This window comes from Marmota flaviventris, chromosome 17, assembly GCF_047511675.1.
Source record: "Marmota flaviventris isolate mMarFla1 chromosome 17, mMarFla1.hap1, whole genome shotgun sequence".
NCBI classification, from domain to species: Eukaryota; Metazoa; Chordata; class Mammalia; order Rodentia; family Sciuridae; genus Marmota; species Marmota flaviventris.
This window is the reverse complement of record NC_092514.1, coordinates 8,183,731-8,211,536: the sequence shown is the minus strand read 5'-3', so window position 1 is coordinate 8,211,536 and position 27,806 is coordinate 8,183,731. Positions and strand designations below refer to the sequence as shown.

Genomic DNA, 27,806 nt, shown 5'->3' with positions numbered 1-27,806 from the left:
TCTAAGAAATCAATCAACAGCTTTTCCTTATCTTAATATCATTCCCAAATTGTATCTCTATAAAAAGTCTTCAAAAGTGTTCACATTTATTGTATGAATATATTACTGGGGATAGGATGAATCTTACAATGCCAGCTCTCAGGGATTGTCCGAAATCACCCACTCACATTTTTCTCCATTCCTTGGATAATCTATCAATTGTCTACTTTCTCAGAAGGCATGAAAAAGATTTGCCGGGGAACTGAAGGCAAGGAGTATTAACAACATAACTGTAAATAACAGTTTCATAAATAACATTTATGAAATGTTTCATAAATAACATTTATGAAAAAATGTTAAAAAGTCACTACACGTCTAAATATTCACAGACTGACATGGGTCAGAGCTACCAAATTCCCTTTCCCAAAGAAAAACATACCCTGTTAATCGCTCATATGCTTATTTAAGGTGAACATTCCTCTTCTATGCACGTAAAACCTTTAAAAACAACAATGGAAAATTTAAAACTCAACTAACAAGCTGCTCTAGCCTTTTCCACGGCCAGCAGTGAAGATTCATCCAGCCGCCATCATAGGAAAAGCAGAATCCAACCTGCACTTTCGGCAAAGCTCCCCACATCACGAAGGTTCCTTGCTCAATCTTTACATCACGGGGGACATATATATCCAAAATTAACGAAAAAAAGGGGGAATAACGAAGCGGCCGCGGCCGGGAACGAGGCCAAGGCCGCCACCCTGGCTGCCAATATGGCTGCCACCCTCACTCCGACACCGACGCCGACGCCGACCCACCCCGCCCCCCGCCGACACCCCCCCAACCGATGCCAACACCCACACCGACCACCACCCCCCCAACCCGAACCCCGCCCCGCCGACCCCCCTCCCCCCGCCGCTGCCTTACCTCGGGGGAATAACGAAGCGGCCTCGGCCGGGAATGAGGCCGAGGCCACCACCCTGGCCACCACCCCCACTCCGAAGCCGACTCCGAAGCCCAAGCACCACGCCGACCCCGCCCCCCGCCGACCCCCGCCACGGATGCCGACACCGACCGCCACACCCCCCAATCCAAACCACCCCCCTGCCGCTGCCTTACCTCGGGAGAATAACAAAGGGGCCGCGGCCGGGAACGAGGCCAAGGCCGCCACCCTGGCTGCCACCACCACTCCGGCGCCGACGCCCACCCACCCCGCCGACCCCGCCCCCCGCGGACCCCCCCCACCGATGCCGACAACGACACCGACCACCCCCCCCCAACCCGACCCCCCCGCCGCCCCCCCCGCCCCCCCCCCCCCCCGCCGCCTTACCTCGGGGGAATAACGAAGCGCAGGCGGCCGGGAACGAGGCCGAGGCCACCACCCTGGCCGCCACCCCCACTCCGACGCGGACGCCCACCCACCCCGCCGAACCCGCCCCCCGCTGACCCCCACCACCGATGCTGACACCGACCGCCACCCCCCCAATCCAAACCACCCCCCCGCCGCTGCCTTACCTCGGGAGAATAACAAAGGGGCCGCGGCCGGGAACGAGGCCAAGGCCGCCACCCTGGCTGCCACCCCCACTCCGAAGCCGACGCACACCCACCCCGCCGACCCCGCCGACCCCCCACACGGATGCCGACACCGACACCGACCACCACCCCCGAACCCGAACCCCGCCCCGCCGACCCCCCTCCCCCCGCCGCTGCCTTACCTCGGGGGAATAACGAAGCGGCCGCGGCCGGGAACGAGGCCGAGGCCGCCACCCTGGCCGCCACCCCCACTCCGAAGCCGACGCCGACCCCGCCCCCCGCCGACCCCCGCCACGGATGCCGACACCGACCGCCACCCCCCCAATCCGAACCACCCCCCCGCCGCTGCCTTACCTCCGGAGAATAACAAAGGGGCCGCGGCCCGGAACGAGGCCAAGGCCGCCACCCTGGCTGCCACCACCACTCCGGCGCCGACGCACACCCACCCCCGGCCGACCCCCCACCACCGATGCCGACACCGACACCGACCACCACCCCCCCAACCCGACCCCCCCCCCCCCGCCGCCTTACCTCGGGGGAATAACGAAGCGCAGGCGCCGGGAACGAGGCCGAGGCCACCACCCTGGCCGCCACCCCCACTCCGACGCGGACGCCCACCCACCCCGCCGACCCCGCCCCCCCCCCACCGATGCCCGCCGACCCCCCCCACCGATGCCGACACCGACACCGACCACCACCCCCCGAACCCGAACCCCGCCCCGCCGACCCCCCTCCCCCCCTCCCCCCCTCCCCCCCTCCTGCCGCTGCCTTACCTCGGGGGAATAACGAAGCGGCCGCGGCCGGAAACGAGGCCGAGGCCGCCACGCTGGCTGCCAATATGGCTGCCACCACCACACCGACGCCCACGCCCACCCACCCCGCCGACCCGGCCCCCCGCTGACCCCCACCACCGATGCCGACACCGACACCGACCACCACACCCGAACCCGAACCCCGCCCCGCCGACCCCCCTCCCCCCCTCCTGCCGCTGCCTTACCTCGGGGGAATAACGAAGCGGCCGCGGCCGGAAACGAGGCCGAGGCCGCCACGCTGGCTGCCAATATGGCTGCCACCACCACACCGACGACGCCGACGCCCACCCACCCCGCCGACCCGGCCCCCCGCTGACCCCCACCACCGATGCCGACATCGACACCGACCACCACCCCCGAACCCGAACCCCGCCCCGCCGACCCCCCCTCCCCCTCCCCCCGCCGCTGCCTTACCTCGGGGGAATAACGAAGCGGCCGCGGCCGGAAACGAGGCCGAGGCCGCCACCCTGGCCGCCACCCCCACTCCGAAGCAGACGCCGACCCCGCCCCCCGCCGACCCCCGCCACGGATGCCGACACCGACCGCCACCCCCCCAATCCGAACCACCCCCCCGCCGCTGCCTTACCTCGGGAGAATAACAAAGGGGCCGCGGCCGGGAACGAGGCCAAGGCCGCCACCCTGGCTGCCACCACCACTCCGGCGCCGACGCTGACGCCCGCCCCCCGCCGACCCCCCACCACCGATGCCGACACCGACACCGACCACCACCCCCCCGCCCCGACCCCCCCCCCCCCCCCCCCGCCGCCTTACCTCGGGGGAATAACGAAGCGCAGGCGCCGGGAACGAGGCCGAGGCCACCACCCTGGCCGCCACCCCCACTCCGAAGCCGACGCCCACCCACCCCGCCGACCCCCCCCACGGATGCCGACACCGACACCGACCACCACCCCCCCAACCCGAACCCTCCCCACGCCGACCCGCGGCCGGGAACGAGGCCGAGGCGGCCACCCTTGGTGCCACCCCCACTCCGACGCCGATGCCCACCCACCCCGCCGACCCCGCCCCCCGCGGACGCCCCCCACCGATGCTGACAACGACACCGACCACCACCCCCCCCAAACCGAACCCCGCCCCGCCGACCCCCCTGCCCCCCTGCCCCCCTCCCCCCCTCCCGCCGCTGCCTTACCTCGGGGAATAACGAAGCGGCCGCGGCCGGAAACGAGGCCGAGGCCGCCACGCTGGCTGCCAATATGGCTGCCACCACCACACCGACGCCGACGCCCACCCACCCCGCCGACCCGGCCCCCCGCTGACCCCCACCACGATGCCGACACCGACACCGACCACCACCCCCGAACCCGAACCCCGCCCCGCCGACCCCCTTCCCCCCTCCCCCCGCCGCTGCCTTACCTCGGGGGAATAACGAAGTGGCCGCGGCCAGGAACGAGGCCGAGGCCGCCACCCTGGCTGCCACCCCCACTCCCACACCGACGCCCACCCACCCCGCCGACCCCGCCCCCCACCGATGCCAACACCGACACCGAACACCACCCCCCAACCCGACCCCCCCCGCCGACACCCCCCCCCCCGCCGCTGCCTTACCTCGGGGGAATAAGGAAGCGGCCGCCGCCGGGAACGAGGCAGAGGCCGCCACCCTGGCTCCCACCCCCACTCCGACGCCGACACCGCCCCCCGCCGACCCCCCCCCCACCCCGCCGCCTTACCTCGGGGGAATAACGAAGCGCAGGCGGCCAGGAACGAGGCCGAGGCCGCCACCCTGGCTCCCACCCCCACTCCGACGCCGACACCGCCCCCCGCCGACCCCCCCCCCCCCCCCGCCGCCTTACCTCCGGGGAATAACGAAGCGCAGGCGGCCGGGAACGAGGCCGAGGCCGCCACCCTGGCTGCCACCACCACTCCGGCGCCGACGCCCACCCACCCCGCCGACCCCGCCCCCCGCGGACCCCCCCCACCGATGCCGACAACGACACCGACCACCCCCCCCAACCCGGCCCCCCCCGCCCCCCCCCGCCGCCTTACCTCGGGGGAATAACGAAGCGCAGGCGGCCGGGAACGAGGCCGAGGCCACCACCCTGGCTGCCACCCCCACTCCGACGCGGACGCCCACCCACCCCGCCGAACCCGCCCCCCGCCGACCCCCCCCACCGATGCCGACACCGACACCGAACACCACCCCCCCAACCCGACCCCCCCCCCCGCCGACCCCCCCCGCCGCTGCCTTACCTGGGGGAATAAGGAAGCGGCTGAAGCCGGGAACCAGGCCGAGGCCGCCACCCTGGCTGCCACCCTGGGTGCCTCCCCCACTCTGACCCCGACGCCCGCCCACCCACCCCGCCGACCCCCCCCCCACCGATGCCGACGCCGACACCGACCACCACCCCCGAACCCGAACCCCGCCCCGCCGACCCCCCTCCCCCCCTCCCGCCGCTGCCTTACCTCGGGGGAATAACGAAGCGGCCGCGGCCGGAAACGAGGCCGAGGCCGCCACGCTGGCTACCAATATGGCTGCCACCACCACACCGACACCGACACCGACGCCCACCCACCCCGCCGACCCGGCCCCCCGCTGACCCCCACCACCGATGCTGACACCGACCGCCACCCCCCCAATCCAAACCACCCCCCCGCCGCTGCCTTACCTCGGGAGAATAACAAAGGGGCCGCGGCCGGGAACGAGGCCAAGGCCGCCACCCTGGCTGCCACCCCCACTCCGAAGCCGACGCACACCCACCCCGCCGACCCCGCCGACCCCCCACACGGATGCCGACACCGACACCGACCACCACCCCCGAACCCGAACCCCGCCCCGCCGACCCCCCTCCCCCCTCCCCCCGCCGCTGCCTTACCTCGGGGGAATAACGAAGCGGCCGCGGCCGGGAACGAGGCCGAGGCCGCCACCCTGGCCGCCACCCCCACTCCGAAGCCGACGCCGACCCCGCCCCCGCCGACCCCCGCCACGGATGCCGACACCGACCGCCACCCCCCCAATCCGAACCACCCCCCCGCCGCTGCCTTACCTCGGGAGAATAACAAAGGGGCCGCGGCCGGGAACGAGGCCAAGGCCGCCACCCTGGCTGCCACCACCACTCCGAAGCCGACGCACACCCACCCCCGCCGACCCCCCACCACCGATGCCGACACCGACACCGACCACCACCCCCCCAACCCGACCCCCCCCCCCGCCGCCTTACCTCGGGGGAATAACGAAGCGCAGGCGCCGGGAACGAGGCCGAGGCCACCACCCTGGCCGCCACCCCCACTCCGACGCGGACGCCCACCCACCCCGCCGACCCCGCCCCCCCCCCACCGATGCCCGCCGACCCCCCCCACCGATGCCGACACCGACACCGACCACCACCCCCCGAACCCGAACCCCGCCCCGCCGACCCCCCTCCCCCCCTCCTGCCGCTGCCTTACCTCGGGGGAATAACGAAGCGGCCGCGGCCGGAAACGAGGCCGAGGCCGCCACGCTGGCTGCCAATATGGCTGCCACCACCACACCGACGCCGACGCCCACCCACCCCGCCGACCCGGCCCCCCGCTGACCCCCACCACCGATGCCGACACCGACACCGACCACCACCCCCGAACCCGAACCCCGCCCCGCCGACCCCCCTCCCCCCTCCCCCCGCCGCTGCCTTACCTCGGGGGAATAACGAAGCGGCCGCGGCCGGAAACGAGGCCGAGGCCGCCACCCTGGCCGCCACCCCCACTCCGAAGCAGACGCCGACCCCGCCCCCCGCCGACCCCCGCCACGGATGCCGACACCGACCGCCACCCCCCCAATCCGAACCACCCCCCCGCCGCTGCCTTACCTCGGGAGAATAACAAAGGGGCCCCGGCCGGGAACGAGGCCAAGGCCGCCACCCTGGCTGCCACCACCACTCCGGCGCCGACGCCCACCCACCCCGCCGACCCCGCCCCCCGCGGACCCCCCCCACCGATGCCGACAACGACACCGACCACCTCCCCCCAACCCGACCCCCCCCCGCCGCCCCCCCCGCCCCCCCCCCCGCCGCCTTACCTCGGGGGAATAACGAAGCGCAGGCGGCCGGGAACGAGGCCGAGGCCACCACCCTGGCTGCCACCCCCACTCCGACGCGGACGCCCACCCACCCCGCCGAACCCGCCCCCCGCCGACCCCCCCCACCGATGCCGACACCGACACCGAACACCACCCCCCCAACCCGACCCCCCCCCGCCGACCCCCCCCCCCCGCCGCTGCCTTACCTGGGGGAATAAGGAAGCGGCTGAAGCCGGGAACGAGGCCGAGGCCGCCACCCTGGCTGCCACCCTGGGTGCCTCCCCCACTCTGACCCCGACGCCCGCCCACCCACCCCGCCGACCCCCCCCCCCACCGATGCCGACACCGACACCGACCACCACCCCCGAACCCGAACCCCGCCCCGCCGACCCCCCTCCCCCCCTCCCGCCGCTGCCTTACCTCGGGGGAATAACGAAGCGGCCGCGACCGGAAACGAGGCCGAGGCCGCCACGCTGGCTACCAATATGGCTGCCACCACCACACCGACACCGACGCCCACCCACCCCGCCGACCCGGCCCCCCGCTGACCCCCACCACCGATGCTGACACCGACCGCCACCCCCCCAATCCAAACCACCCCCCGCCGCTGCCTTACCTCGGGAGAATAACAAAGGGGCCGCGGCCGGGAACGAGGCCAAGGCCGCCACCCTGGCTGCCACCCCCACTCCGAAGCCGACGCACACCCACCCCGCCGACCCCGCCGACCCCCCACACGGATGCCGACACCGACACCGACCACCACCCCCGAACCCGAACCCCGCCCCGCCGACCCCCCTCCCCCCGCCGCTGCCTTACCTCGGGGGAATAACGAAGCGGCCGCGGCCGGGAACGAGGCCGAGGCCGCCACCCTGGCCGCCACCCCCACTCCGAAGCCGACGCACACCCACCCCCGGCCGACCCCCCACCACCGATGCCGACACCGACACCGACCACCACCCCCCCAACCCGACCCCCCCCCCCGCCGCCTTACCTCGGGGGAATAACGAAGCGCAGGCGCCGGGAACGAGGCCGAGGCCACCACCCTGGCCGCCACCCCCACTCCGACGCGGACGCCCACCCACCCCGCCGACCCCGCCCCCCCCCACCGATGCCCGCCGACCCCCCCCACCGATGCCGACACCGACACCGACCACCACCCCCCGAACCCGAACCCCGCCCCGCCGACCCCCCTCCCCCCCTCCTGCCGCTGCCTTACCTCGGGGGAATAACGAAGCGGCCGCGGCCGGAAACGAGGCCGAGGCCGCCACGCTGGCTGCCAATATGGCTGCCACCACCACACCGACGCCGACGCCCACCCACCCCGCCGACCCGGCCCCCCGCTGACCCCCACCACCGATGCCGACACCGACCACCACACCCGAACCCGAACCCCGCCCCGCCGACCCCCCTCCCCCCCTCCTGCCGCTGCCTTACCTCGGGGGAATAACGAAGCGGCCGCGGCCGGAAACGAGGCCGAGGCCGCCACGCTGGCTGCCAATATGGCTGCCACCACCACACCGACGCCGACGCCCACCCACCCCGCCGACCCGGCCCCCCGCTGACCCCCACCACCGATGCCGACATCGACACCGACCACCACCCCCGAACCCGAACCCCGCCCCGCCGACCCCCCTCCCCCCTCCCCCCGCCGCTGCCTTACCTCGGGGGAATAACGAAGCGGCCGCGGCCGGAAACGAGGCCGAGGCCGCCACCCTGGCCGCCACCCCCACTCCGAAGCAGACGCCGACCCCGCCCCCCGCCGACCCCCGCCACGGATGCCGACACCGACCGCCACCCCCCCAATCCGAACCACCCCCCCGCCGCTGCCTTACCTCGGGAGAATAACAAAGGGGCCGCGGCCGGGAACGAGGCCAAGGCCGCCACCCTGGCTGCCACCACCACTCCGGCGCCGACGCCCACCCACCCCGCCGACCCCGCCCCCCGCGGACCCCCCCCACCGATGCCGACACCGAACACCACCCCCCCAACCCGACCCCCCCCCCGCCGACCCCCCCCCCGCCGCTGCCTTACCTGGGGGAATAAGGAAGCGGCTGAAGCCGGGAACGAGGCCGAGGCCGCCACCCTGGCTGCCACCCTGGGTGCCTCCCCCACTCTGACCCCGACGCCCGCCCACCCACCCCGCCGACCCCCCCCCACCGATGCCGACACCGACACCGACCACCACCCCCCGAACCCGAACCCCGCCCCGCCGACCCCCCTCCCCCCCTCCCGCCGCTGCCTTACCTCGGGGGAATAACGAAGCGGCCGCGGCCGGAAACGAGGCCGAGGCCGCCACGCTGGCTACCAATATGGCTGCCACCACCACACCGACACCGACGCCCACCCACCCCGCCGACCCGGCCCCCCGCTGACCCCCACCACCGATGCTGACACCGACCGCCACCCCCCCAATCCAAACCACCCCCCCGCCGCTGCCTTACCTCGGGAGAATAACAAAGGGGCCGCGGCCGGGAACGAGGCCAAGGCCGCCACCCTGGCTGCCACCCCCACTCCGAAGCCGACGCACACCCACCCCGCCGACCCCGCCGACCCCCCACACGGATGCCGACACCGACACCGACCACCACCCCCGAACCCGAAAACCGCCCCGCCGACCCCCCTCCCCCCTCCCCCCGCCGCTGCCTTACCTCGGGGGAATAACGAAGCGGCCGCGGCCGGGAACGAGGCCGAGGCCGCCACCCTGGCCGCCACCCCCACTCCGAAGCCGACGCCGACCCCGCCCCCCGCCGACCCCCGCCACGGATGCCGACACCGACCGCCACCCCCCCAATCCGAACCACCCCCCCGCCGCTGCCTTACCTCGGGAGAATAACAAAGGGGCCGCGGCCGGGAACGAGGCCAAGGCCGCCACCCTGGCTGCCACCACCACTCCGGCGCCGACGCTGACGCCCGCCCCCCGCCGACCCCCCACCACCGATGCCGACACCGACACCGACCACCACCCCCCCGCCCCGACCCCCCCCCCCCCCCCCCCGCCGCCTTACCTCGGGGGAATAACGAAGCGCAGGCGCCGGGAACGAGGCCGAGGCCACCACCCTGGCCGCCACCCCCACTCCGAAGCCGACGCCCACCCACCCCGCCGACCCCCCCCACGGATGCCGACACCGACACCGACCACCACCCCCCCAACCCAAACCCTCCCCACGCCGACCCGCGGCCGGGAACGAGGCCGAGGCGGCCACCCTTGGTGCCACCCCCACTCCGACGCCGATGCCCACCCACCCCGCCGACCCCGCCCCCCGCGGACGCCCCCCACCGATGCTGACAACGACACCGACCACCACCCCCCCCAAACCGAACCCCGCCCCGCCGACCCCCCTGCCCCCCTGCCCCCCTCCCCCCCTCCCGCCGCTGCCTTACCTCGGGGGAATAACGAAGCGGCCGCGGCCGGAAACGAGGCCGAGGCCGCCACGCTGGCTGCCAATATGGCTGCCACCACCACACCGACGCCGACGCCCACCCACCCCGCCGACCCGGCCCCCCGCTGACCCCCACCACGATGCCGACACCGACACCGACCACCACCACCGAACCCGAACCCCGCCCCGCCGACCCCCTTCCCCCCTCCCCCCGCCGCCGCTGCCTTACCTCGGGGGAATAACGAAGTGGCCGCGGCCAGGAACGAGGCCGAGGCCGCCACCCTGGCTGCCACCCCCACTCCCACACCGACGCCCACCCACCCCGCCGACCCCGCCCCCCACCGATGCCAACACCGACACCGAACACCACCCCCCCAACCCGACCCCCCCCCGCCGACACCCCCCCCCCCCCCGCTGCTGCCTTACCTCGGGGGAATAAGGAAGCGGCCGCCGCCGGGAACGAGGCAGAGGCCGCCACCCTGGCTCCCACCCCCACTCCGACGCCGACACCGCCCCCCGCCGACCCCCCCCCCACCCCGCCGCCTTACCTCGGGGGAATAACGAAGCGCAGGCGGCCAGGAACGAGGCCGAGGCCGCCACCCTGGCTCCCACCCCCACTCCGACGCCGACACCGCCCCCCGCCGACCCCCCCCCCACCGATGCCGACACCAACACCGACCACCACCCCCCCAAGCCCATTATTTGTTTATTTATTTAGTTGTAGATGGACACAATACCTTTATTTTATTTACTTTTTTATTCATGTTTATGGGGTGCTGAGGATTAAACCCAGGGCCTCATATGTGCCAGGCAAGCACTCCACCACTGAGCTACAACCTTAGCCCGCTGCACTGCACATTTTGATGCCAAGAGGAACCAAGCAGTTCCCATTTTCCCTTCTAATCTAGTCATCTTCTCCATTTATGAGTTTTCTTCTGCTTCTCCTTTAAAAAATAATTTGGCCAACACATCACAAGTTCATAATCTAAAGAGTCAAATAGTATTAATAATTTTGCACAAACCAGCAACTTCTCATTCCTCTAATCCGCCTCTCTATAAATATTTAAAAACTCTTTCTTGGCTTTTTGCTAGAATTTTCCTCCATGTTTCTACATAATATGTATAAACCATTGTCTCTTGGTTTATCCACTTTAAATAGCCTGTTGGCTTCCTGTTATGGGATATGAAGATTTTAGCTGTTCTTTCTTTTCTTACAAGGAGTAGTCAGTATTTTATTTAAAAAAATTTTTTTTGTTGTTGTTGATGGACCTTTATTTTATTGGTTTGTTTATGTGGTGCCAAGAATTGAACCCAGTGCTTCACACATGTGAGGCAAATGCTCTACCACTGAGCCACAACCCCAGCCTTGAGTGTTTTCATTATTGTGTAATAAAATTGCTCATGTAGAGTCAAGTAGTGTACAGGAGTGGGGAACTGTTTTGTTTCGAACTTGGCTCAGGATTACGACCGCCACCTCCCCATTAGCTGGGAATACAGGCATGTGTTGACAGCCACCTGAAGTTGGCTATGTACTGTGAAACAAAAGCTCTGCTAAGTATGAAGTCATAATATTAAATATGGACTTTTAAAAACGTACAGTACTGCTCCCTTGCCCTCAGTGTTCTGTGCTCTCTGCCGTGGTCAGAGGTCACAGCTCTCATCCACTGCGTCTCTGTCCCCTACCTCCAAGTGTGCTTAAAAATTCTTAGGAAATTACGGGGCTGCGATTGTGGCTCAGTGGTGGAGCGCTTGCCTGGCATGTGTGAGGCCCTGGGTTCCATCCTCAGCACCCCATAAAAATAAATAAATAAAGTAAAGGTATTGTGTCCATCTACAACTAAAATATAATGGAAAAAATAATTTAACTTATAAAATTATTATGAAACTAGAATTTTCCTCTTTCTTTGGCACAATAGGAGGCTCTTGTCACATGGGGTCACACTCCCTTTGTTTCTAGAACTGGAGCTGGGTGATCTCTGTCTAGCAGCATGGCCTGGCTCTGCACCTGGCCTGCTTTTTCATTCATATTGCTCTTCAGAGTGTCACCCGGTTCCTTCAGTGCCTCTGTTTTAGGGCTGGAGGAGGAAGGCTGGGAAGAGACTGGCCTTTGTTCCTCGGTAGGACATCCTCATGTGAAACATGAACCCGCTCCTCACTGACATGGCAGGGTGTGGACTGTTTATTCCATTTTCTCACGGAGGAGTCGTCTGTCAGATTCCACACCCCCACCCCCAACTTCAAAGCTACCAGAATCAGTGGGCCCAAAGCCTGGGCCTGGGCTCCCCGACTCCCTGGGCAGATGTCTCAAATTCTGTGGCTTTTGTGGTTTCCTTCTTGGGAGTTTCTCACTTGTTTTCATTCTTTCCTTTCTCTCTCTCTCTTTTTTTTTTCAGCCTTGCATCATCAAGATTAAAAACTTTTTTGATGCAGAAGATTATTACATTGTTTTGGAATTGTAAGTAGTACATGTTTTAAACTTGACATTTTCATTTAAATGCTCAAAAGCCAACATAGACTTGAATGTAGACTTGCCTTGTTCATGCTGGGGACCCTCCCTAAGTATGTGGTGGTGGGATCCACAGTGTGTTTGCATGTCTAGGTAGTGTTAATTCTAGAAGTCGTGCAGTATTTCCACAGGCAGGTAGCAGGGGATTCTAGTCCCTGCATCTGAGTCCTGGGTTTAAACACTACTCTGCAGGTGACTAGTTGACCACCCATGGGTGAGTTTCTTTCATCCCTCTGAGTTTCATCTTCTTAGTGTTAAATGCAGATAATAGTACAGAGTCTTGGAGAAGTTTACATGCTATGAGGGATGGAAAGCCCTGCAGAGTACCTGGCACATGTGGGCGCTTGACATGGGGTCCCTGTTTTTTGGTCTGGGGATTGAACCCAGAGCATTGAGCTGCATTCCCAGCCCCTCTTTTTTGGGGGGAGGGTGGGAACCAGGGATTGAACTCAGGGGCACTCAACCACTGAGCCACACCCCTAGCCCTTTTTTTGTATTTTTATTTAGAGACAGGGTCTCACTGAGTTGCTTAGCACCTTGCTATTGCCGACGCTGGCTTTGAACTTACTATCTTCCTGCCTTAGCCTCCTGAGCTGCTGGAATTGTAGGGATGCACTACCGTGCCCAGCCCCAGCCATTTTTATTTTTCATTTTGAGACAGGTTCTCACTGAGTTGCTTAGGGCCTTGCCTAATTGCTGAGGCTGGCTTCCAACTTGTGATCCTCCTGCTTCAGCCTCCTGAGATGCTGGGATTACAAGTTGTGTGCCACTGTGCCCAGCTTCCACGTGTGTTGATGTTATTACTTTAAAAATATCTGCTTTCGGTGGTCCTTTCTACTTAAGGTGATGGGATCTGGTGGCATGGTGGTGCCTAAGTATCTTTCATTATCTTGCTGCTTTACTTCGTGGTTAGAATGTCCTATCTTCTTTGGTATAACCAAAATAATTTCCTGTGTCATTCCTGGAAGAGGCCTGTCTTATGTCTATTCCTGCATAAATTCACATTTTTTAAGCAGCTGTTGTGACAGGCATGGAATGCTTTGTTCTTGGCTGAAAAATGGAGGCTATGCAGATTGAGTGGCAAGAGCAACTTAGCGAGACCCTGACTCAAAATAAAAAAATGAAACCGACTGGGGTGGTAGCTCTGTGGTAGAGTGCTCTTGGGTTCAATGCCCAGTGCTGCAAAAAATAAAATAAACAGTAATCCTGATTATAACCCTGGGAGAGATGAATGTCCTAGGGTTCTTCAGGGAATATTTGCTGTTACCAAATAGGAGATTGTTATCTGACTGGATCTGGTTGACCCAGTGAATAATGGTCATAATAGTACAGTATAGTAGCTGGTGTTTATTAAGCCCTTACCTGCAAGCTAGGTTAGCACTTCCTGTGGACTTCATAATAATCTTACAGGTTACTTACATGTCATAGGTGGGTTTCTATTTTTAGACCCACTTTAAAGAAAAGGAAACTGAATCAGAGAATTCGAATAACATTGCTGAGCCCTGTGCCAGGTGCCTTACCTATGTCAATCATTTATTTTATACCAACCATCACAGCAGGTGGTGTTACTCCCACTTTTTAAGCTTAGAGAGATTAAATAGCCCAAAGTCCCACAGCTAGGAAGAAGTGGAGTTGGGGTTTAGACCCGAGTTGACTTGATTGTAAGTTCTGGCTTGCTCTTCCTCATCACCTCCGAATCACGCAGGGTACGTGATAAGCGTGCAGGCTCCTGGGCCCACCTCCGGTAGTGAATCAGATCTTAAAGTATCCCAAGTATTACCAATTCCCACTGCACGTTCCTTCTTTCATATTCCTTACTTCTGGTGGGGACATCAGATTGTAGATGAACCTTATTAGCTCATTAGCTCTAATAATGTGAGTCAAAGGTGAATAAAAATGGCAACTCTGTGCTAGTCTGAATGAGTTTGCTCTGTCTTTTATACCATGCAAGTGAGTTTTCCTCTAGGAATGAACACCTTCCTTTGTCTGTGTTTCAGGATGGAAGGAGGAGAGCTCTTTGACAGGGTGGTGGGGAATAAATGGCTGAAAGAAGCTACCTGCAAACTCTATTTTTACCAGATGCTCTTGGCTGTACAGGTGAGAAAAGTCCTCAGTTATTGTGCCAACCTACTTTCTGTGCGGTGCAATTACTACCTGGGTTAGGGAGAAACTGAGGGACTGAGAATTAAAACTCTGAAGCGATCCTGTGTTTGTTCTGTTCTTGGAAAAAACATCCTACCCCTTTGACTCAGATGACAAAGCTCTTGCTGTGAAGTTAAGAGACAGTAAGGAAGGGAACTAGAAAACCAACACCCCCCAAGTCTCCTCTCTTTAGCCTGGAGGTCTTCCTGGAGGGAAATTGATTTCTACCTGTTTTAGTCAGCTTTTTTACCCTGTGACTAAAAGACCTGACAAGAACAAGTTTAGAGGATGAAAAGTTGATTTGGGACTCACAATTTCGGAGGTCAAAGTTCATAGAACACAGGCTCAATTACTCTTGGCCCAAAGTGAGGCAAAACATCATGGCGAGGGCTGGGTTCGAGGCTTGGTGGTAGAGCACTTGCCTATCATGTGTGAGGCACTGGGTTCGATTCTCAGCACCACAAGTAAATAAATAAAGATCCATCAACAAGTAAAAAATATATATTAAAAAAAAACCCACAAGCCATCATGGTGAAAAGGTGTGAAGGAGGCAAACAGCTCAAGACGTGGAAGCCAAGAGAGCTGTGCTCACCAGGGACAAAACACATACCCAGGGCATGCCTGCAGCGATTTACCTGCTCTAGCCACACCCTGTCTGCCTGCTGGTACTGCCCAGTAAACCCCTACCAGTGGATTAATGGTTGATTATTAGGTTAAGGCTCTCATAACCCAATCTTCTCACCTTTGAACTTTTTGTGTTGTCTCACACATAACACTTCATATCTAAACCATAGAACTACGGCTACCTTATCTTTGTAGAAAACCTCCTGTAAACTGGGACTGGGCACAGTTGAGGGGCTGGTGGGCAAGCTGGGGCGAGGGGGACGGGCGTGCTCTTCCTGGCTCATTTACTCAGTTCCCTCCAGATGCAGCATCTTGGTCATGGGAGTGGACAGGTGGGTGAGGCATGTGCCTGGCCTTCTCTATTCAGTGAAAGTGTTGATAGAGAAGCTGTTGGTGGCACTTTGCCTTGAGGGATACCACCATTTTCCAAGCAGAATTGGTTATGGTGATTCCCCACCAAGATTCCTATTCATTGCAGTAAATGCAGTGGAGGGAGCAGATTTCTTATGGGGGAGGGAGACTGGAAATTTAACTCAGGGGCACTTAACCACTGAGCCACATCCCCAACCCTTTTTTTCAGTTGGAACACACTACCTTTATTTTATTTATTTATTTTTATGTGGTGCTGAGGATCCAACCCAGGGCCTCACATGTGCTATGCGGGTGCTCTACTGCTAAGCCGCACAACCCCAGCACCCCCAGCCCTTTCTATGTTTTATTTAGAGACAGGGTCTCTGAGTTGCTTAGGGCTTCGCTTTTGCTGAGGCTGGCTTTGAACTTGTGATCCTCCTGCCTCAGCCTCCTGAGTCCCTGGGATTATAGGTGTGTGCCACTGTGTCTGGCTGGGAGCTGTTCTTGTATTGGGTGAGGATTGAGGGAGATTTTTCTGGGAGAGGTCCACCTGGGTTTGGCCTTGAAGGTTTCATCAGGTTAATTTCCCACTGAAAGTGCCCAGAGGGACATCCAGGGCAGGCTGAAGTTCATGATCATAAGCCCCCCACCCCTCTGTCCAACCCCCTTTTTTTTGTTTTGTTTTGTTTTTCTGTTCTGGGAACAAGTGCTCTACCCCTGAGTTACACACCAGTCCTCAAAGTCTTTTTAATGGTGGCTGTCACCTACCTAGTGCTTATCTCCCTTATTGGTTTTTCCCTTTCTTATATTTACTGATCAAGAATATTACAGTGAGGGGCTGCGGCTGTGGCTCAGTGGCAGAGCTCTTGCCTGGCATGTGATCCTCAGTGCTGCATACAAAAAAAATAAGCAAATAAAATAAAGGCATGCTGTCCATCTACAACTACCAAAAATTTTTTTAAAAAAAGAATATTACAGTGGATTGAGTATATGGAGCAATTGCTATGAGACATTTTTAGTATATATGTAAATATATCATTTTGATGGAATTTTTATGTTTATTTTGGTATGTTCTCAAAATATTTTATATCACTCACTTAAGTTTTATTGAATTAAATACCTTATATTTCTGCCAATGTGAAAGGATATGTGTTTTCTTGAATTGTGAAATGCAAGCTTTATTGTCTCAGTTGCTGTTTTTGTTTTTTTAGAGAATTGTGAAAGTTTACTGAATGCTGTGATTAACTTCTTAATATTCTCCCTCCACCATAAAAAAGAGCAGTGTAGTTTTTGCAGTTGACCTCACGTTAAAGATAGAGTCTGATTTCCTGAGGGAAGTATTATTCCTTTTTTCAATAATTCTTCTAGGATAGGCTTGGTCCCATTTCAGAGGCGAGAATAATTAGAGTTTTCTGGAAAAATTCTGTATTGTCCCTTAAAGAGAGATGGGATACCATTCTTTCTCTTCCTAAATGAGATAGAAAGTGTTCTTTTCTGGTAGTCATCTTTCATAGGTAAGAACATTCTTAAGACAAATCTACACACACACAAACACGCATGCACACACATACACACACACACACACGATAATGTAGTAGAAAAGAGAGAAAAGGAACCAGGTCCTTGACTAAATTGTGACTAGTGTTGACCCCACTGTACTTTTGAAATTCCACTTATAAGTCACTGAAGTCTATCTTCTTCTTAAGTCTATCTTCTTTATCTTCTTCAATGTGGGCAGGTTTTAAATGACCAACAAAATTGATTTCACATTTAGAAAAAAAAAAAAAAGGACTTCCTAGAAAATATAAATCTAAGGGCTATGCCTTCCTTTCTGTGTAGTACCTTCACGAAAATGGCATTATACATCGGGATTTAAAGCCAGAGAATGTTCTACTGTCATCTCAAGAAGAGGACTGTCTTATAAAGGTAAAAGTTATGTTCTGTATGTGAGCATTCTGGTAGAAACTGTCTTTTAATTCCTCGTGTGAAAAATGGGAGCAAAATAAAAAAAAAGACTGAGAATCTGATTTTTGCACTCAGCATTTGTTGTAGAGATCAGGTGATATCCTGTCTCTCTGGAGTCTAATGAGCATTTATCAGCTCCATTGTATACAATCCACCTTTGTGCAGAGGGGTCTAAACAGATGAATGAATTACATATCCTGCCTGGACCTCTTTTTCAAGCTTCCTTTTAGAATCTTCTGTTAGAATTTAAAAATAAATAAGAAAATAAACTATATCTCAAAAGACCCAGGCTGCATCTCTGAATCTGAGGGTGGCACCCAGGTGCAAGAATTTTTTTCAACCTCCCCAGATATTCCACAGTTAATCAAATTTGAGAGCCTAGGGTCTAAGAAGAATAGTGTAACTAACTAGAATCCTCGGGTGTTTGTCATAGGGATCACAAACTTTCTATAAGGTTACAAAGAACATAGGTAAACTGGAAAACCTAATTCTTGAAGTTCTTAAGTTAGGGATTTTAAGCAAAATTTAGTACTGGAACTTGCAAGCCATGAGTTTGCAGACTTCAGATGAACCTCAGGTATGAAGCACACAATGAAAGCTGATGTAGCTGATGTGGGACCAGCAGACTATGATACTCTTTTTATTTTAGGACATTGTTAAAAATTATTCCTTTTGTCCTTAATTTTAGATTACTGATTTTGGGCAGTCCAAGATTTTGGGGGAGACCTCTCTCATGAGAACTTTATGTGGTACCCCCACTTACTTGGCTCCCGAGGTTCTTCTTTCCATTGGAACTGCCGGGTATAACCGTGCTGTGGACTGCTGGAGTTTAGGAGTTATTCTTTTTATCTGGTAAGAAAAGTTTTCATTGCTACACAATCTGGTTGGAGGTAATTAGATGAAAGCATAACCATATTCAGGTAGCAAGGTCATGTTTCATTTAGGTCACTTTTCGACCACTGATTTAAAGAAAAACCTGCTTTTTCATGATTCTGAAACCAAGAAATCTGTATATCTGAATGCCTCTGAGAATGCCATTTGATTTCTTTCCCTTTTTCTCTCTACCAATATAAAGCCTTAGTGGGTATCCACCTTTCTCTGAGCATAAGACTCAAGTGTCACTGAAGGATCAGATCACCAGTGGAAAATACAACTTCATTCCCGAAGTCTGGGCAGATGTTTCAGAGAAGGGTATGGATACGAAAAGGGTTAAGAATATGTGGTTTACTACGATGTGGGTATGCTCTTGGTGGGAGTGTCTTTTCAAACTCTGTGGTGTTTTCTCCTATTAGTCTGTTCTAGTTTTGATTAGTTTTTACAGAATTTGAAAATTAGAACAAATGATCAAATTGTTCATTCAGCACATTGAGCTCAAGTTCCTAGTCTACTGTTTCCTAGCTGTGTGACCTTCAGCAAGTTATTGAACTTCTGAGTTTCTATTTTCTTTATTTGTAAAGATCCTCCTCTGATAGTCCTCACCTTAAATTAAATGGTTTTTCTGAGTGCTAAGTGTAATGTACACAAGTGACTGGTACCTATTTTAGTGTGCAAAAGAATAAGTAACTTTTTAGTTACAAACTTTCCTTTGAGTTAGCCCCGTATAAAAAGCTCAATGTAAGTTACTTCGTATATTTTTAAATTTTTTTTAGTTGTTGATGGACCTTTATTTTATCCATTTATTTATATGCGTTGCTGAGAATCGAACCCAGTGTCTCACACATGCTAGGCTAGTGCTCTACCACTGAGCCACCACCCCAGCCCCTTACTTTTTTGTATTTTTATAATTTAAAAATGTAACCTTATAATTTTCAGAAGAAAAAGTGGAAACTTAAAACTAAATATCCAGTAGTGTAACATAGGTGATCGTGCTAAGCATGGGTGCTCTTTAAGGAATAATATTATTGCAGTATACAAGCCAGCCTTCATTGCTTGCTGGAGTAGTCAGGCTTTATTTCTGACAAGCCAGATTTTCACAGAGCCCCTCTTTGGTTGAGGGACTCTCATTACCAGTCCTGGGGTGTCAGGGAGAGTTGGCTGTAGCATTTTGAATATCTCAGAACTGGGTAGAAGGTCAGTTTAATTAGTTTGAGTCCAGCAACAAGAGAGGGAGCAGGGAGCTAAGAAGCTGTGTCCCAGAGGGGGAGATGGGGAGCATCATCATCATTCCTGGTGTTTAGAGTCCTCTGCACACAGGGAGGAGGACCTGGGGTCCTGCCCACTGTCTGCTGACTCCATAATGATCTCTTTCTGGATGGTGGCCTGTCATTCTGCATACCTTAATATTGCTGATTGGATGTGTTTATCCTTTTCACTATAGTTTGCCAATTCTCTTGTTACCTTAGCTCTGGATCTCGTCAAGAAGTTGTTGGTCGTGGATCCAAAGGCGCGGTTTACGACAGAAGAAGCCTTAAGTCACCCATGGCTTCAGGTGGGTGTGGGGCAGTACCCACTTGCATGAAATGCACAGGGAGCCCTGAGCTAGGCGAGGAAGAGGATGGAAACATAACCTTTGCAATGTTGGGTCTGTTTTAGGTTGAACTGTAGGTTCACCCAACAGGTGAGCTAGGCTGGCCTTCATTCCAGCCATCTTTCACCTTAAATAAGGGAGGATGGCAGCCTCCCTGGGAAGAATCCAGCCATTTCTCAGTTCCATGTGATTGGGTGTGAAGGGTCTCACTTCTTATTCCTGGTGAGTAGGCTTGCTGTATTGCAGGCTGACACCTGCGTCTTTCAAGTCTGCATTACTTCTCTGTTCTTGCTGGGAACTGTGGCTGCCATTAGATCGTGCATGGACCTCATTCAGAGTTGCCAGAGTTGGAAGTCTTTAGTGGATTTGTCAGATTCATGTTTGGTGTTAGAATTAGCTACAGCAGTGGGGAGGTTTTTTTTTTTTTTTTTCTTTTTGTACCGGGGATTGAACTCAGGTGCACTTGACCACTAAGCCACATCACCAGCCCTGTTTTGTATTTTATTTAGAGACAGGGTCTCACTGAGTTGTTTAGCACCTTGCTTTTTTCTGAGTTTGGCTTTGAACTTGCGATCCTCCTGCCTCAGCCTCCCTAGCTGCTGGGATGACAGGTTTGCACCCCTGTGCCCAGCCAGGCAGGCTTTTGATGGACGTCTGATCTTCCATTTCCTGTGTCGTCATTCAGCACAGCCATGCCTCTTTCTATTAATTTTCTTTTGATCTGTTTTCTGTGGGGATTAGGCACTTACTAATCAGGTAGTTCGAGCAATAGACTGTTACTCTTGGGGATTACTGGTCCACAAACTCCTTGGGCAGTCTGGCCTCAGCTCTATATTTAAGGCTCTCAGGGAAGGCTGTTCCCCATTCTGTTTTCCAACCCTCTACACCTAACAGTTTTGCTCAGGCCAGCTCAGGTTGAGAACAACAAATCCTTAATGGAGGGAAAAAAAAAGCCCAGATATATGTGTTTGGGATGTTGCCATGGAAACAGCAATCTCCCCAGAAGAAATCTGTCAGATGATTTAGCATTTAATAGACCACACAGATTTGAGACAGCAGGACTTTGGAGAAAAGGAGTTTGGAAACAAAGGGTGCCTATGGATGAAGGGATTTAATTTTGATGAAAAAGAGAAACACGCCTCTTGGCTCTTTTCATGTATCCTAGTAAGGAAACTCTTGGGGTCCCCATGTGGAGAGGTTGGAGGAGCTGTGTTGGGCTTGGAAAAAAAATAGAGAGCTGGCCAGCAAGTCCTAGGGACAGGATTTGCATCTGCCTGAAATTTATGAGGCAGCACAGCCTATTTTTCTTGTACTTTTTGTCTCAAAAGAAAACTTACAACTAAGAAGGTGAAGTTCAACTCTGCCACAGGGGTCTCCTGTCAATACTCTTTTATCCACATTTTGTTTTTGCAGCCAAAGGTGGAGAGGACAAGGCTGCAGATGGGTTATCTAAAACATCAGTTAGTGATGGTTAGGTTTTTATTTTGGGAAAGTTCTGTTTTTCAGAAGCCAAATGGTTTTATGGGTTTGGCACTGGGCTGAACACTGGGAATGTGAATCGTGGTCTCTGTGTTGTCATTAGCAGTGTCTGGTTTGGGGAGCATCTCTCATTTCTCCTTCTTCTTTAATACATTTTTAGTTGTAGAGGGATACAATATCTTTGTTTATTAATTTATTTTTTATGTGGTGCTGAGGATCAAACCAGTGCCTCACACATGCTGGGCAAGCGCTCTGCCACTGAGCCCCAGCCCTCCTCACATCCTCTTCTTGCCTCATGTTGAGTGCCTGAGAGGATTCCTTCCTGCTTGACTTCAAGGGATAATTTAATACTTTTGAATAGGTTGTGGACATCTCAAAGGAAGGACATTTACAGATAAACTCTGCCACCAGGGGGCTGAGGATGTAGAGCCCTTGCTTAGCATAAGTGAAGCATTAGTTTCAATCCCCAGCATTGCAAAAAACAAAACTAAACAAAATGAAATAATAATAAAAAACTTTACAGTTTGCGTCAACAATGAGGTTCTTTTTTATGTAAGCTAATTGATGACTTGTAAATATACTTAATAGACTTGGGTCACTGAAGGTCTAAAGGAGAAGGGCATTTGTGTTAGCAGCCTCTTACTATGACATACCTGAGATAAATTGACTTAAAAAGAGGAAAAGTCCATTTTGGCTCACAGTTTTGGTGATTTTAGACCATGACCAAAGGGGCCCCATTGCTTTGAGCATGTGGTGAGGCAGCATATCATAGCAGGAGTGTATGGTGGTGACCTGTTTGTCTCATGGCTGGTGTGAAAAATATGAGAGAGGAAGAGGAAGAAACTGGATTTCCACAGTCTTCTTTGGGGAATGCCCCCAATGACCTAACCTCCTCCCACTAGGCACCACCTCTCTGAGGCTCCGCCCTCTCACAGTAGTGCTGAGACACACAATCCTACCATTATTCCATTGTAATTTCATTGGTTCATGCATTTATTCCTTCAGAATAGTCAATGAGCTCTTGTGTCAAATACTCTTAGGCAGCATGGATATAAAGAGGAATAAGATAAGTCCTTGCCTAGGGAGCTGACGTCTGCATCACAGTTGCTGACTGCAGTCCTACAGTGTGGTGTGATGTATCTGTTGGCGGGGTGGGGGTGGGGGTAGGTGCAGAATACAGTGCTAATCAGGAGGAGGCAGGGCCACTGCCCACAGGGCTCTGGTGTGAACAGGACTGAAGCCTGCATGATCTGGCAACAGTGTCGGGGGTGAGTGTCAGCATTCTCAAATGTTTACTGGGTCCCTCTGCCAGGAAGGCCCCTGTGCCTGTGAGAGTGACTGGTATCTAGGGGATGCTCAGGAAGAATTTGTTCACTGATTGGAACAAGGAAGGTGGGCTATGAAGGTTGCAGGGAGGTAAGGAGGGCATTCCTGGGGGAGCTGTGGTGTGAACTCAGTATGGGGGGAAAGAATGGATGGGCTTTGGCAAGTGACAGTACGTAAGAAGTGACATCCTCTAGCCATGGGAGAGTCTAGAGGGGAATCCAGGTGAGCATGACCCTACCAAGATAGGCTGAGGGACTAGGCAGAGTGATGGAAGCAGGTGGTAGTTCCAGTTGCTAGATAGAGAAGAGATGAAGCAGTTGGTAGTCCTCTAGCATCATGCAGCTGCTGAGCGGTGGAGACCCCGTTGTCCTCTCCCTCTGGTGGCTTACGGGGAAGAGTAGGGAGAAGGTGGGTTGCTTGGTAAAGTATGTGGGGCTTTGGAATCGAACTGCTTGAGGTCTATATACTGCACACTTCACTGGTGAGTGGCTGAGCTTAGCCCACATTCTTTGACATATTTTGCATTTTCGAAGATGGGGAGAACCGGACCAGGCCACCCATCAAGACTCTCGAATGCAAATCCTTGAACCCTATAGAACTTAGCATCTGGAGAGGTAGAGCTACCCTCACACCTCACACATCTGGGCAGTTGTTCTCTTTGCCCACTCCTTCTCTGCCCCACCTTTTCCTCCTGCAGCATGAAGCACCTGTAATGCTATGTCGTGTTCATTGTTGTCCTTTCTCATTAGAGCTGAGCTTGGGATACTGTGGGCTTCAAGACCATGTGGCACTTTGTATAGCACCTGCTGGGTAATTTTCTTAGGGTGCTGAGTCCGTCGTTCGATTGGTATCTGGGTAAATGGCCTTGCTGATGGCAGGGCAAGGGGGCGATGTGGAAGGATTCAGGGAGCTGCATGGAGTCAGCCCCAGCCTTTGGCTCTCAGGATCTGCTGGTTATCTGGAGTCTGTGGTTCTCTTACCCACTGAGCTCTTAGGACCATGGGTTTGATTCAGTCAGTGTTGACTGAGCTGTCACTGCTCATGAGACTACTCAGAAGGCAGAGGTGAGCACCCATGGGCCCTTCACTTCGGGAACTTGAGCAAGGGGGTGATTCTTAGCAGACACTTGCCATCCTTGCAGGGGTGCCTTGCCCTGTCCTTCTAAAGGAGTTTTCTTTTCCCCAGACACAGCCTACTTATGTTTTTCATTTCTTCACAGGATGAGGACATGAAGAGAAAGTTTCAGGAGCTACTGGCCGAGGAAAATAAATCAATCGCTCTATCCCAGATCCCAACCCAGGTATCCCTACTAATGATTAATAAATCTAGACTAGGTTTAAAGAGCTGATGAGTGAGCCTAATGAGTCTAAAGATTCTCTTTTATTTATTTTTTAAATATTTTATTTTTAGTTGTAGATGGACACAGTATCTTTATTTATTTTTATGTGGTGCTGAAATTCACACCCAGTGCCTCACGCGTGCAAGGCAAATGATCTACCACTGAGCTACAACCCCAGTCCCAGGTCTGAAGAGTCTTGAGGGTGACAGTTGCTTCACATTCTTAAAGATCTGTGTAGTAGGTGTTACGTTTCAACTTGATCTGCTCTAGCGTCCTTATAAGATTGCTTAATATGTTAGTGAAGCACACGTAGGGCCTGTCACTTGAAAGTTCTCCTCAGGGCAAGACTAAACCATCTGTTAGAGGCTCGATTTTAAATTCGTTGGAAAACTTAAAATTTGGACAAATGATGATTTCTTGGTTATAATTTTATTCTTCTAAAATTCTTTGTAAGTATAAATAAATATCACTTCATTCCTGTCTAGCTTTCTTTTGGTTAATGATAGTTCTGCCTTTTTTTTTTTTTTTAAGGTACTGGGGGTTGAACTCAGGGGCACTTGTCCACTGAGCCAAACCCCTAGCCCTATTTTGTATTTTATTTAGAGACAGGGTCTCACTGAGTTGCTTAGCACCTTACTTTTTTTTTTTTTTTTTTTTTTTTGCTGAGGCTGGCTTTAAATTCATGATCCTCCTGCCTCAGCCTCCTGAGCCGCTGGGATTATAGACGGGCACCACTGGTTGCACTATTGCAAGCACTGCAAAAGTTCTGCTTTTTTCCCACTCTCCCTCCCAGTTTTATAAATGGTGAAGCAAGCAAGGCAAGATTGCCTTTTCCATAAAAGAGTAAAAGTTGGGGCTCTAAGTGAGAGGTTTTAGTCTTTCTCACTTTTTGTGATATCGACCATTGAACCCAGGGCCCCACACATGCTAAGCAAGTACTCTACCACTGAGCTATACCCCCTAGCCCTTTTTATTTTATTTTGAGACAGAGTCATACTAAGTTGTCCTGAAGGCCTCAAGCTGTCTGTCTTTTCTGCTTTAGCCTCCCAAGTAGCTCTCTGTTTTGGTGCTAGGGAGTAAATGCAGGGCCTTAGTGTAGGCTAAGCACATACTTTACCACTAAGCTGTAAGCCCAGTTCCATTTAATACTCCAAATCTACTGAGCTTGGCAACAGTTGCACACTAGTGTATAGGATTCTGTTTGTGATCTTGCTGACCAGGAGCTATAGTTGCCTCACATCAAGAGAGAATATTGCTAGCCTACAAAAAGATGTTCAGAGTCTGCACCTGAGGTTGTGGTGGCCCTGTGGCAGAGCGCTTGCCTGGCATGTGTGAGGCACTGAATTCAATCCTCAGTGCCACATAAAAATAAATAAAATAAAGGTATTGTATCCACCTACAACTGAAAAAAAAAAGATATCTAGATTTAGATTCAAAGTTTACTTTCTACTGTTTGCATTTGCTTATGCACCATTGTAAAATATAAAAATTGTAGTTGAAAAAAAATTGTAATTGAGTTGAGTATGGTGGTGCACATCTGTAAATCCCAGTGGTTTGGGAGTCTGAGGCAGGAGGATTGAAGTTCAAAGCCAGCCTCAGCAACTTAGTGAGGCTCTGTCTCTAAATAAAATACAAAAAGTGTTCGGTAGTTAAGTGTCTCTGGGTTCAATTCCCAATATCAACAAAAAGGGTGGTGGGTGTTCCTGGGGTTGTGGCTCAGTGGTAGAGCACTTTCCTAGCATGTGTGAGGCATTGGGTTCGATCATCAGACCACATAAAAGTAAATAAATAAACATCTTAAAAAATACAATACCCTTAAAAATTTCTTTCTTTCTTTCTTTTTTTTTTTGTAATGGGAATTGAACCCGGGGCGCTCAACCACTGAACCACATCGCCTTTTTAAAAAAATATATTTTATTTAGAGACAGAGTCTCTCTGAGTTGCCGAGGCAACTGATCCTCCTTCCTCAGCCTCCTGAGCTTCTGGGATTACAGGTGCGCTCCACTACGCCTGGCAAGATTTCTTATAAAAACAAAATTGCAGTTGAACTGTCCTTACATCATTAAGTGGTTGGAAGCCACAAGAAGAGAAATGTTAGATAAGTGTATTGGAGTCCAGTGGGGATTCAGTGACCACCAGTTATTCTTGGTACCACGCTTTACATGAAGTGACCCTGGTTGACTGATAGCTAATTGGGGAACTTTAATAGAAGCTGGTGATTTTCTTCTAAACATTCTCCCTTTTTCTTTATTTGCAGCCTTCCACTAGTCAAAAGCGGCCCCTGGAAGGGGAAGCCGAAGACACAGAGTCCTCGAAGCGCCGGGCTGTGTGTGCGGCTATGCTGTGAACACTGGAGTGAACCTGAAGAAATGTACTTCTTTCACTCTGCTGTCATCTTCCTTTTCTTTAAATCTTTTTTTTTAATCATTTGTATTTTGATTATGGGAATAATTGCTTTTCCACAATCACTGTTAATCCAATTAAAAACCTGATGGAATGTGGGCTTTGTACTTATGCTTCAACCAACTTTTTGGTTGAATGCCTTTTATTTTAAAAAAAAAATTTTTTTTTCTTAAAAAAAAGAAAAAGTTGGGGGGGATGCTGGGGCTCAGTGGTAGGGCACCTGCCGTGCACGTGTGAGGCCCTGGGTTCGATCCTCAGCACCACATAAAAATAAATAAAGATATTGTGTCCATCTACAACTAAAAAAATGTTAAAAGAAAAAAAAAATGTTAGGGGTGGGATATGTTTCAGTGACTGGATTCTTACATTGCAAATGTAAGGCCCTGCGTTTGATTCCCAACACCAAAATAAAGAAAGAAATAAAATGAAAAAAAAAAAAAAGTTATGTGTGCTTTTTCATCTAGAGCCCTACTTGGGTTGTTGTTACCAGGCAGTTTCTCTGGATGTCACCTGGTTTCAGCCAGGGACAGCTAAATACAAATTCTGAAGGCCCCTTAGAAAGTTACAGGGAAAGGGGCACAGGGAGGTTGGGGGTGGCATTTGTAGTGACTCACACTCAGAAATTTCAAGAGATGGTAGGTACATTGGTGTATGTATCATGTGCCAGTTTTAAATTCTCATCCTTTGTGTTAAAGATACATGTCTTCACAGTCTGAAACCTTGGGACTAGATAAGTTGTGAAATTCAAATTTTTCCAAGGTTAGGCAGCTGATTCACTTCTCTTGTATATTATGTGTAATACCCCAGGGGGGGTCCCATAACCATACTCATTGATATTTCTGCAGCAAATATTCACAGCAAAAGGGGAAGAGAAAGAGGAAGGTTGTCCCATGTTAATGCATGTCAAACTTTTCTCCCAAATGAATTAGGGATGACTTATTTTAGAAGTGGAGTTTAGGCATGTGGGCATGTTACATTGACCCAGTAATGATTAGGAAGGCCCTGTGCAAAAAGCCCTATTCTTGGCTGATCTTGTCTTCACAGTGATCATATAAGCTAAGTCACCCAGCCACCTTCATGTTACAGGTAAGGAATCCAGGCTTAGAGAAGTAAGGTAACTTTTCCAAAATCACACAGCTGATAAGCGGCAGAGTTGGGACCCAACCTAGGTTTTTCTGAATCCAGAACTAATGTCTATCTTCCTAGTTTCATGTTCAGACTCATGGATGGTGACTTGCTGACAAAATGCACAAGCAACTGATGTCTAAACTCAAATGTCAGCATGTTCAGTGAACTGCCCAAAGGAGCATATATCCTTGTTTACCATCAAGTGCGATCAGTCCCTCCAGGCTGGCTTCAGGGACAGCCCTATGATCTGTAGAAGTTGGAACATCTTTGGCAGAAAACAGACCACTCACATCATTTCATGGAGGGGATGTGTATCGAGGTCACAGATGCCTGGATCTGGAGCCATCAGGAATGCAGGCATTTCTAATGCCT

At 54.1% G+C, this 27,806-nt stretch overlaps 3 protein-coding genes across 5 annotated transcripts in view; 2 read left to right on the top strand and 1 right to left on the bottom strand.

The window, feature by feature from the left end:
* Positions 1-688, bottom strand: part of LOC114082949 (transport and Golgi organization protein 1 homolog) — a 76,058-nt gene extending 75,370 nt beyond the window's left edge. The window contains exon 1 of one of the 3 annotated variants that reach the window (XM_071603735.1): positions 419-688. The gene's annotated coding sequence lies outside the window, so the exon portion shown is untranslated. Of the gene's footprint in view, positions 1-167; positions 298-418 lie in introns of those variants that run through there. The other 2 variants (XM_071603736.1, XM_071603734.1) reach the window with 2 other exon arrangements.
* A 58-nt stretch (positions 689-746) lies between these two features.
* On the top strand, positions 747-7,668 carry LOC139702424 (proline-rich protein 36-like). Its single transcript, XM_071603514.1, has 7 exons — positions 747-1,222; positions 1,322-2,467; positions 2,522-3,646; positions 3,721-4,401; positions 4,755-5,528; positions 5,736-6,406; positions 6,959-7,668. Exons 1-7 carry the CDS (start codon positions 747-749, stop codon positions 7,666-7,668), a joined length of 5,583 nt encoding a protein of 1,860 aa, XP_071459615.1.
* Positions 7,669-10,048: 2,380 nt separating this feature from the next.
* Positions 10,049-26,736, top strand: LOC139702423 (serine/threonine-protein kinase Chk2-like). Its single transcript, XM_071603513.1, has 9 exons — positions 10,049-10,408; positions 12,098-12,159; positions 14,208-14,307; positions 17,167-17,253; positions 17,981-18,144; positions 18,368-18,483; positions 19,635-19,720; positions 23,784-23,864; positions 26,161-26,736. Exons 1-9 carry the CDS (start codon positions 10,049-10,051, stop codon positions 26,248-26,250), a joined length of 1,146 nt encoding a protein of 381 aa, XP_071459614.1. The 3' UTR covers positions 26,251-26,736.
* The last annotated feature ends 1,070 nt before the right edge of the window (positions 26,737-27,806 follow it).